Below are 11,631 nucleotides of genomic sequence, written 5' to 3'. Positions count from 1 at the left end.
ATCGTTGCAGCATGTGGAACAAGTGTGCGCCACAAACATCGTAAAAGCTTGCGGCAGGTCAAAGTAGCGTGTGCAAGATCAAACACGCACAAAATTTGATCCCTTGTTATGAACAAATGGAGGCACGACCTTGTCGTCCGGTCTAGTCGAAACCTCGCGAGAGCAGGATAGGGTGACCTTGGACCCACCCATGCTAGGGAACCATCTTCTTGGAGCATCCAGCGACGCGTGGGGAGCGCCCTTTTCATCTATAACTTGAGCTCTACCAACCGGGGCAATGAGATCGGCAACCTTCATCAAGGCGGTATGGAAACACCAACAAAGATAAGGGACATCATGGAAGGAGTATGCACATAGGGGGTGAAGGTTGGTCAGGAAGCGTCGAAGACGAAGGAGGCCAATTGAATAGAAGAACTAGCGTTAAAATTTGGAGGTTGGAGAAAGGAGAAGGGCAACAGAGCCAACGGAGAGAGCCGAGCAAGCCTATGAGAAGCTTACGAGCGACACGTTAGAGAAAGCGACCGATGATTCCAGAGAGACAGGTAGAGCCGTAGCGATGTGAGTATCAGAATCTGAATGTTGCAAGTAGACTCGCGCCCGCAGCCCTCACACTTTTCATCATCACCCACAAGGCCACAAGAAGTGTAGTTCTGGGCCTTTTAGGTGAAAAAGAGGTGTGGTCTTCGACCTCTCACACAATTGCTATGAGAGATGGCAATGATATTTGTGTGCAATCTCCCAAATCTTTGCAGCTACAATATCGATTCCGGAGTTGTGACCACCAAGTCGGTTGGTGGTGCGTGCGGGCGTGCCATTGAACAGATGAAATATTTGTATCAACCACTTTTTTCATCTTAGTCAATACATCGATAGATCGATCGAATTCTGCCTCCGGATTTCCTGAAGAAATGCTTATCCGAGAATCTAAAATTCAGAAACAACTGGCAGCTTAAATGGAACGTGCATCGCTGCAATGCAGATCTCACCATTTATTTTCCGCTCAAGTGACATGTCTTGCAAATCAACTGACAATTTGCCCCAGTTTTAGCAATAAATCTAGCATCATTCAGAGAAAAGAACTTTGTGTCGCATTTCAAATCAACATGTAACTGCATTAATTATGTCGAAGTCTCTAAGAAAAACATCAGACTGGAAGCACTGATATGTCTCCAAGGAAGACACGATCATGTACAAGATCTTCAACCTTGCAGACATTTTGAACTCAGCACACAATTCATTTAGCGGTGATAGATCAGTGACTACGAAGAACGGAACAGGTTGCTGCATTGGGTTAAAACATCTACTTTGACATCTACAAATAACAACAGGGCACAAAGCATTCACATACAACACTGGAGACAGGGGCTCCGTCGTTATCAGCCTCACGGCTCAAACAAGAAATAAAACTGTTATGGCCACAACAAGGGCCGTAAGCATGATCCCATCAGATAAAGTAGCAGCTCTTCAACCCTACATGATGCTCAAGCAACACCTACCTAGCAGTTCCTCGCTCAAGTTATAGTACAAGCAGTTCGCCTACACAGAAAGTTCACTCAAGGATGATAATCCTTCGTCCACCTTTAACAAACAGCACTTTACTCATGTCTAAGACTGGTGACCATTTTCTGCCGGTGCTGAAGGGTTCTCTTGCTCAGCATAAGGTACAACAGCAGCATTTCCATTCTGCTGAGAGAAGTAAATACGAGCTTCAACCATCAGTTCATTCAAAAATAGTAGCTCATACTAAAAGTATTACAGAAATTGGAAAACTGAGTAGTCATAACAGGATGACAAAGATACTTCTAGCATAATATTTTATACTTAATGTCTGAAATGGGGATAACTGACTTTCTTACATCCATAAAGAGAACCCATGGTTAATAAAATAACTGATTCCATGACGAGCAAAATACCAACAAAATTCAAAATAGGTACTCCCTCCGATCCATATTAATTGACTCTAGTATAGATGTATTTAGACACACTTTAGTTGTAGATACATCCATATTAATGGCAAGTAATATAATCAGAGGGAGTACAACTTTTAAAGCCATCCAACTGTAGTTTATGAGTTCAGCCACGCACTGAAAGGAGTCTTGACTAGTTAAACATTAACATAAAGGGATGTCATTATTTCTGATATTCCAATTCGGAATGAAATATCTAGAGCCCGGGACACGGAACCATAATTTGATCTATGTCATTTTATGTACTTAAAGATATTAAATGATTGGAACAACATAAATTTATAAAAAATTACTCAACGTTTAAATCAGCTACTGGTTAGCTTTTTTTGCCCAAACCATGCAGGAGGAACGCATGTATAGCATTACAAAGACGTCGGTACAACCACAGAAATGGTACGCAGCAACTCAAAACAATACAACAGCGACCTATGAACAGAAACTACTACAAATAAGTCCTTTATCAGAAAATAAGATATTGATTCAGCTCATTTTTGGACAAGACCGAATCAGCACTTACAGCTTACAGGATAAAATATAATAATCGTAGCATAAGGAAAGTTTCAATGAAACATATGCCTCCTGAAATAGGTCAGATGTGTAGCCAATAAACAAGAGACTTACACCATCATTTGGAGCTGATACCACAACTTGAAGATGTGTGGTAGAAGATTTTGCTAGGTCCCTCAACATGCCCTTCAGAAAATATAGGTAGAAGGTTAATATGCCATCTGCTATAGTGGCATTTATCTTAATATACTTAATCAAAATCTCCCATGACGAGTACGACTGGGCTTTAGCCCAGTGGCGGACTCATGTAAGGCAAATAAAACATATGTGACTATTTCACAGAGTGAGCAAACAGCCATCTCAGTCTCTTCTTCGAACCAAACCATGGGACTCCTCCCTCATAAGTCTCTTTAAAAATTATTTAATAGATTATATGAAACAAACTATTAATAAAACTTAAATTCTCTTTTGTGAGACAAGTTGTTGGAATCCCATAAATTACATGAAAGAGGAACAAAGTAATACAGAATTTATGGACCGCAGATATTATTTGAAGTAATATTGACAGGTTAATTACTTCATATGTATTATATAAAGTGATGAGAACAAAGAGCTCATAGTAAACCACGAAATACATTAAAATGGTCAGCACAAATATAATAGTATTTGTCATTTATCAAGCTATTAATTTCATTACATTGATTGAATCGTTTCTTCCACTACAAATTCCCGTCAGAACAAAAAAAAAACTCAGTGAACCAACTAGTTAAGCATTCCAAAACTCTATAGTTCACCAACATAAAGCAAACAAATAAGAGTGATTAACTGATAGTGGAGTAAGCCATTTCAATACAAAGGACCCTAGCATAAAGGGAAAAACAAACTTCTCATAGTTAATACAAGTTACAATTGTGGCTAATTCCATCACATAGCATGATCTAAAAGTTACTCTGTCTATTTCACAATATTTGTCCCGCGCCCTATGAAAGTAGGAAGCAAAAAAAATGAGTGGTATTTTATAGAACTGGATCAATCTTGCTTCTATCAGATAGAATCTATTTTCTGACAGCAAGTATGGTATGATTCCATCCGACCATCCCTACAATTCTGTGTCCCCTAGGTACCCACATACATATACTATGAAATGTAGATAGTAAATTATATGCTTCTGTCCTCAGCTAAATCCAGATATGCAACGGTACTAGTAAGCAATTACAAGTACCTTATTTGCCCACATGAGGCCGCAAGCATTGCATAATGTTCTTGGTCCATCAGGTCCACGACGCATCATAGGTGTACTCTTTGCATTAGTACCACAGTGATGGCATCTGAAAGAATTTGAAGATAGCATAAGTACGATTCACAAATAAAAATGTGTATGCTTAAAGAAGTAAAAAAGGGTAGGACCTACAAGAATACCAATACCATATGGAAAAGAAGCATCTGCCCATGTACGCTATGTATCAGATAATACCTTCAGTTCATATCACACTTTTACTTGCACAACTAAAAAAGTAACCAAATTTGTGTATTTCAGGTCAGACAAGTTAGGAAATACAAAAGATCTATATATTATGGTGTGTAACAGACAGGCGCATCAATAATTTGCTAGTATTATGTTTCTATGTGACACCTACCTCCACAGCACGGATACGGGGCAGAGATGGTGTGTCCGTGTCGGATACTGTATCCGATACGGATTCGGCTCTGATACCGTATCCCTACAGTTTTGGACGTATCGGTAAATAAATGAATTTAAAAAAATTGGTGATAATTCGGATACCTATTCCGATACGTTTTGGACACGGATTTGACCCAGCCAAATGAAAAACCCTACCCCCTCGGTCACACTCTCCTCGTCACATACCACCTTTCTGCCACATTGGCATTCGGCAAGGAGCCAGGAAGCAGCATCACGCCTCTTTGACGGCAAGAAGCGGGCAAGAAGCAGCTCATCGTCTCCTTCCTCTGTTCCTCCTCGCCAGCAGCCGTAGCAGCCTAGCAGGCAGCAGTCTCCTTCCTCCTCTGATCCTCTCATGCATCGTACTCTCCCTCTCCCTCTCTTTACTTTTGGAGTCCTGTTACTCTAGAGTGCAAGTATGTTTATTGAAACTATCATGGTATCAAACATCTGCTACATATCTTTATTTTCTGATTTCAAAAAGCTATTAAAACGTATCCTCGTATCGGCGCTATTTCAAAATGTCGTATTTCCGTATCCGTATCGGCTCGATACGGATACACGTATCTGTATCGGTGCCGTGTAGCCACCTACAATAGCATACTAGAACACTTTACTCCAAGCATGGCAATGATACTCAAAGTGTAGCTAATAACTTCCACAGAAAGCATCTTTTTAAGAACCCAAAAATAGTGCCAGAAAATTCAAACACAATAAAAAAATGCATAAAGTCTACTTACTCGGCAGCAGACGGAGGCCGACCTTCCAGTGATGCCCAATTTGGGGAGCCATCTGCAGTTGCCGATTCTGACATTGCTTCATCAGGTCTTGGTTTTGAAGATGTAAATTGACCTCTCTTGCGCTGCATCCTATAAATGCAGGGGGAATAGCATTAATTGTGTTCATGCGTTTTCAGTGCAGAAGTTAGTAGACAACAAGCACCAACAAGTAAAGTGAAACCTTATTTAAATCCAAGGTTGCCACTTGCCAAAATAGAGAAACTAGGGAGTATTATTTTTTTTGTCAGCGGTATCATACCACATAATCATGGAACAATATAATTTTGTTTTCAGTAAAATTTGCTTTATATATTACATATTATCTAACAAAATTTCATAGGAGAACATAGTAATAAGCTAGAATTAAATTATTACTAACATTATGCTAGGGATTAAGCCGAAATATGTACACAAGTTCAGGATATTTCACTTTGGCTCATATGTGCAGATGCACCAATTGCATAAAAGTCATATTTCAAAATGTTCAAAGATTCTGACAAGATTATCTGTGTGTATATCTAGACATTCTATGTTCGCACATAAAATTTCGCAAAGAAATGACATTTTCTGTAGCCTGTGTAAAAAGACATTTTTGTGGTTCAAAATAGATTATCATGAAACATTTTTTTTGCATCTTTTACATAGAAACGCAAAATGCCTTTTCACCGCCAAATTTTGCGAGCGAACATAGAATGTCCGGATGTAGACCCAGGATTTTTTTCAGAATTTTTTGACATTTTGAAGTAGATTTAAAATATAATTTTCCTAATAGGTGCATCTAGACCTATTGAGCAAAAAACCATGTCCCACAAGTTCTCCAAAATTTAATCCTAATTCAGAGCACCGAAATGAATGTTTTAAAAGAATGCAACATCCAAAAAAATTGAGGGAATGCAACGTCCACATTAATTCATTAGGTATCCTTTTTTGCGAATTTAGAAATTAACGAGATGGTGAATGTGTCCTATAATGAATACAACCTGACTATGGCATGCAAGAATGTACCCTAGTGGGCTTGAGGATAAATCCCCTCACAAAGCACGGCCAGCCCTTGAAATTTTGTTACCAGAGATAGTGGTATGGCACATGATACGGCTGTCGAAAACCTAGAAATGTTACTCCTGGTATAATAATATGGCAACAATACTATGGATTGTGATACATGATTGCGCAAATAATTTGGATTTGCTAAGAATGTAGAATCGCACAATACTAGGATCTGTGTCGCGATCCTGAAAACTATGTCTAAATCAAGAAGTGGCAAACTAGTATTACAACTAACAAGAATCCAAACATAATCATGTATTTGAAACAGTGCAGATCAACAAAGCGACCATTGTCACCTAACAACTGGAGAAGATTAATCAATCTTCATGGTAAAAAGGGTTTGTTAAGGAAGATGCTTTAGATGTGCCATACAACAATAACAACAACTTCACTTTATCACTTTCACTTGGGCCCATGCCAAGTCAGTGGGGGGGGACCCTGTCCGGCTCCTCCCCCCAAAACAAATTCTGGAGGCCTCGTTGGATAAGACCAAACCACCTTAGTCAGTGTTGGACTAGCTTCTCGTCGACGGGTGAACTATCACATCTTTGCTTTTATGCATATTTCCCAAAATAAAGTTATGACGCAACATATGTGCACAAGGAGTGTAGCGTATTCAAATGCATTCGGTGAGTACTAACACAACAAGCTTGTTACCATTTCACACACGATGAGTGCAAAATTTCCAAACAATGTTAAACAGCTAGCACCAACCAACCTTAGTGCAACCTCCTTGCGAACGGAATACCGGATCTTCTTATCGAAGTTGCGCTCTTTCCGCTTCTCCCTGAACCTCAGCAGCGACGCCACCCGGTGCGGATAGTTCAACCTCTGAAGCAGACACCGACGAGTGTGAATCATCCAGCAGGTAACCTTACCAAACACGGTTTACGGACAGTAAAAGCGACGAGAGTCGCTTGTCTCAACCTTACTGTATGGCGTTGACGACGACGCTCCGCCGATGCCCGGGTTAAGTTCCCTCCCTCCGAGCAGCAGAAGCACCGCTTGCACCTGCAGAGGCAGCCAGAGACGTTACACACCTTGCAATATCACTCCAGGCAACTGAATCACTCGTAAAACGAGCTGAATGAGTAACTTGTAATACTGCTGGAGAGGGACCTTATCAGGGGAGACGGAGTCGAAGACGTAGACCTCGCCCTGGAAGGACAGGGTGAGCTGGTTCGTAGAGGCGGGATGCACGGGCGCAGGGGCCATCCCCGCGTGCGGGTCCAACGGAACGCCCGCAGCCGCAGCCGCAGCAGCAGCAGCAGCCGCGGCGTCGGCGTCCATCGGTTGGGCCTCGCCGTGATGCTGATGCTGATGTTCGGCGTCGTCCTCCTCCTCCTCCATCTCCATCTCCTCCTCCTCTTCCTCCTCCTCCTCATCCTCTTCCTCCAGCTCATCCTCCGTCAAATCCACCCCCGGCTCGGGCTCCTCCTCCTCGTACGCGCTCATCGCCTGCGCCTGCGCCTCGGCCGCCACCATCGCGAGGTGGTCGACGCCGTCCGCGGGCGCCATGGCCTCCGCCTCCGCCGCCACCATGGCCTCCGCCTCGGCCGCGACCATGGCGAGGTGGTCGACGCCGTCGGCGGGCGGCGCCGGGTCCTCGGCCGGCTGCGGGGGCCGCTCGGGGCCCCGGCGCGGCTGGTAGGGCTTGCCGTCGTGCTGTGCCATGGCAAGGGGAGGGGATCGGACGACGGGGATGGTGGTGCGTGTGGTAACCCTAGGATCGAGATCTGCTTTTGGTTTGGAGGGTGGAAATGGGCAGCAACCCAGACAGAGGTAGAGTGATGGCCAGTGGTTCTGGGCGGATCTCAGCCGTCCGGCGACTCGCTGAAATGTGTCGCGCCCCTCCCATTCCGTCGACTCTCCTACCCGTTACTTCCCAAATTTTTCACAGCGCCAAAATTTCACTGAGCATTAGTATTTTTTTGAACAGGAACAGGGCCTAGAAGACCCCAGAGATTTCATTCATTCCACACCTAGTGGGTACAAATTACAAAAAGATCCTTTTACATCACTCGCACAGAGAAACCAGGAATTTGGAGAAAGACCCTTTAAAATAACAAAAAGCACCCTCGAACAAAAGAGAAAAACGCAATCGGGTCCCTGGGCGCCGCCGCCACCAACCGCCGGCGATCTCAAGACGTTTCCGTCGAGATGCGGTGCCGATATGCCCAGCAGCACGCTTCCGGCGAAGCTTTGCATCCGCCGACCACTTCTCCTCCTCCAGGGATGAACCACTTGTCGGTGAAGAAGCGTTGAGCTCCGGCGAACAAAGCAGAGAAGGGCCTCCATCTTGGAGGTAGAAGACGGGCCGCCATGCCGGCCAAAGATCAATGCATCGCAGAGGAACGCCGCGTGTTCCGCTCTAAGGAGCTCAGATCGAGCAGCTCCATAGCACCCCGTAGGCGAGCATCGATGGGCATGGATTATCAGTGGCCCTACGCACCTTCTCTTCTCACCACCACAGCAAGGCAGAGGGGGTTGCAGATGAACAAAATCCAACCACAGGCCACACCGATGGAGAGGACAGGATCCCCCTCCCAGATCCAAAGACAGCACACCCCACTTCTGCTCCTCTCGCCACCGCGGCCAGCCAGGAGAGAAGAAGGAGCATACCTTGCAACGTCGATTTGGCTCTCCCCCTTGCCACCACGGCCAGAATGGAGAGCTCCATCTTCTCTGCCATCAAGGGAGGAAGAAGAGCCTGTAGCCACCATATTATTGATGGAGACGCCGTCACCCCCGCAGCACCTTCCTCCAACCACCGGAGCAGAGGAAGAGCGAGCAGCAGCCCTAGGCTGGCCAGGATCCGGCGGCAGAGACCCCGACCATCGCCTCCACTAACTACTGGCATAACGCCAAGATCACTAGGGTAAAACTAGACAAGGAGGGAACCTAGTGACAAAGGATCAATTTGTCAATGCCTACAGATTGTAGACTAGGGTTTTGCTAGAAGTAGAGGGCAAGTAGATCTCGAAGGTTTTAGGCGAAAAGTACTCGGCGATTATGAAAACTAGGGTTATGTTGACAGTAGATTCGATCCTTTCTTTGTCCCTCGACTCCCCCTTATATAGGAGGTGGAGCCGAGGGTTTCGTATTGTACAAGTTACGCAGTTCGGGACGGTTTCTAACTCGTCCCGCCGGCTTACAAATAATACTTCCTATTACAACTCTAGCTTTCCTTAATACATCTTGGGCTCCCGAATCTTCTTATTCTTCTGATAGTGGGCCTTCGATAAACCCCGGGTACCATCTTTGGCAGGCCCATTTGGGGTGCCTATGTCGAGTAGCCCCGAGATTTTGCTTGAATCGTAGAGTCGTGGAAAATCTCTCCCGTTTATTTTTGTTCGAGAGTCGTTATTTATACTCCACATAAAATTTTATGTTGTACAGGGATAATGGTAGTTGGGGCTAGTTCATCCGACGGATCGTGTACTAGTTAACCGCTCTAGTGGCAATCCGCAAAAACCTACTTCAAAATCACGTCCCCGGACATGATCTCGGGATACCGGTGTAAACTTCGACGAGTGCCGCTTAAGGTCTTACCATTCCGTCGAGTCCCGGCCAAATTTATCGGGTACCTAACGCGTCCGTTAGGATTTTTCTTCGTATCCGTTGATACGGATAAAAGTAGCAGAGCGCAGTCTTTGGCGATGCCACGCCCAGCAGAACGGATCCGGGGTCTTACCTTCGCAAATTTGCGGCATTCAGAAATTGATCGCAACTTTGGCGTTCGAGAATATATTGTCGAGTGCTTTTCGCCTTTGGAATAGCACATTTTATTGAGTCATATTTGATGACTTTATTTTGTCCTCCCGATGGGAGTATATGTAGAGTTATTTGTGTAACTCGAAATATACTCACTCTCTTTTTTTTTTTTTTTTTTTATTTTTTTATGTCTGATCAAATTCATCGGGCACGCGAACAGCGTTCCCGATGGGAGTAGCCCCCGAGGCTACAGCCAAGAACTTGTGCTTGGGTGTAGGCTCCACAGATTAGCATCCTTTGCCGCTATATTTATGATCCTTCTCGATATTTTTATATTTATCGGGTGCGCGACCAGCGCTCCCGATGGGAGTAGCCCCCGAGGCTATGAACAAATTCTTGGATTTGGTCATAGGCTCTCGCCATTTCTATATTGTCATACTCGAAATTTTCCATTTTTCCAAAGTAGCCCCCGAGCATTTGAGCAAAAACTTGTATTTGATCAAAGGCTCCAAGAGTATTCGAATATTTTACCCCTGTCGCCATTCTCTTGTTATTTTTCTTGTCGACATATTTTCCCTTGTCAAATTCTCTTCATCTCTGTCAATAATTGTGATATTGTTTCTGCCTTGTGGGTCCACTGTTCCCACCACGTTGACACGTCGTGCAAGTGGGGGACACACGTCCTCCGCTTTTCCTGGCGCACGTTCTGTAACCTCGTCAATGTTGAAATACTAATTTGCCCTTGTTGCCACGTGGTAATCATCTCCTGCATTCTTTCTTCATCCAACGGTTCCGTCGCTTCACCGCACCTCTATATAAGATCTTCTTCTTCTTCCTCGAGCACTCTCGCTCGCGCCGTTCTCTGCTCTCCTCCGCAAAATCTCCCCTTGCGCTCCACTCGTCGCCAAAGCTCTTCTCTTCGCAGCTGCTCGCCATTGCCATTGTTGATGCCACCGCGTCGCTTAACCAGGCACAGCACTCCTGATTCTTCCATGGCCGCCGCGGATCTAGGAACTGCGGAGTGGGAGAGGTCCAAGATCACAAACCAAGACCTGAACCTCCTGAAGAAACTGGGAATCACCGCGAAACCCAAAGCGGTTTGCTTCCCCGACGAAGAAAGCTACCCAGCCCCTCCAATGGGGTACCGGGTAAGTTTTGTCGACCATCTCATCCGTGGTTTATCCACCCCCATCCATCCTTTCCTCCGTGGATTACTCTATGTCTACGGTCTCCAGCCTTCACCACCTCACGCCAAACTCAATCCTCCACATTTCTATTTTCATCACGCTTTGTGAAGCCTTCCTTGGCGTCTCACCCAATTGGGCGCTTTGGAAGCGCATTTTCTTCTGTCGCCGCAATGGCTCTCCCAATGTCGCCTATAATATAGGCGGCGTTGTTATTTCTATTCGTTCCACTGCTGATTACTTCGACGTCAAGCTCCCTGACTCCGTTCAAGGTTGGCGCAAGAGGTGGCTATACATTCGGGAAGAAAACGATGGCTGCCTCGAGGATAATATTCCTCCTTTTGATGGTGCCGAGAAAATTCTTCGTCGCCGTTCCTGGGATGCAGAGGCTACCGAGGAAGAAAGGACTTCGACTGAATCCTTGATGGCTCGCATCCATGAGTTGCAAAATACTCGCGGCAAAGAATTGTCAGGTATCCAGATTATAGTGTATTTCCTTAAGAGTAGAGTTCAGCCTCTTCAAGCTCGCAAATTCCCTCTCTGGAAATATACTGGCAACGAAGACGTGGATCGGCTGTCGGTGGATTTGGAAGTCAAGGACCTGGAGAGGCTTGTCCGAAAAATCACCTCCCTCAGCAAAAAAGATGCCATCCCTTCTTCTTGTCGCGTAAAATCATACAGCGCCACCCATGCGCTTCCTAAGGTAAACATTGTCGCGCAATTTTTTACTGCCTTGCTTTTTTGTATTGTTT

General features: G+C 44.9%; 1 protein-coding gene across 2 annotated transcripts; it reads right to left on the bottom strand.

The window, feature by feature from the left end:
• Positions 1–1,198: 1,198 nt before the first annotated feature.
• LOC124697978 (GATA transcription factor 20-like) lies at positions 1,199–7,670 on the bottom strand. 2 transcript variants are annotated; one of them, XM_047230509.1, is made up of 7 exons: positions 7,101–7,670; positions 6,909–6,992; positions 6,700–6,812; positions 4,896–5,024; positions 3,697–3,802; positions 2,589–2,660; positions 1,199–1,686 (listed from the first exon to the last, which is right to left on the bottom strand). In XM_047230509.1, the coding sequence occupies exons 1-7, from the start codon at positions 7,653–7,655 to the stop codon at positions 1,606–1,608; spliced, it is 1,140 nt and encodes a 379-aa protein (XP_047086465.1). In that variant the 5' UTR covers positions 7,656–7,670; the 3' UTR covers positions 1,199–1,605. The 2 variants fall into 2 exon arrangements, with proteins under 2 accessions (XP_047086465.1, XP_047086470.1); XM_047230514.1 differs by having other exon boundaries at positions 1,199–1,683.
• Between the last annotated feature and the right edge of the window lie 3,961 nt (positions 7,671–11,631).

This window comes from Lolium rigidum, chromosome 1, assembly GCF_022539505.1.
Source record: "Lolium rigidum isolate FL_2022 chromosome 1, APGP_CSIRO_Lrig_0.1, whole genome shotgun sequence".
NCBI lineage: Eukaryota > Viridiplantae > Streptophyta > Magnoliopsida > Poales > Poaceae > Lolium > Lolium rigidum.
This window is presented reverse-complemented; position numbering and strand designations above follow the sequence as displayed.

Excerpts from the sequence above, each read along its gene's own strand:
- LOC124697978 (XM_047230509.1), bottom strand. The coding sequence starts at position 7,655 with ATGGCACAGCACGACGGCAAGCCCTACCAGCCGCGCCGGGGCCCCGAG. Across the intron at positions 6,993-7,100 it reads ACTCCGTCTCCCCTGATAAG|GTGCAAGCGGTGCTTCTGCT; the intron begins GTCCCTCTCCAG and ends CTGCCTCTGCAG. Across the intron at positions 1,687-2,588 it reads TATCAGCTCCAAATGATGGT|CAGAATGGAAATGCTGCTGT; the intron begins GTAAGTCTCTTG and ends TACTTCTCTCAG.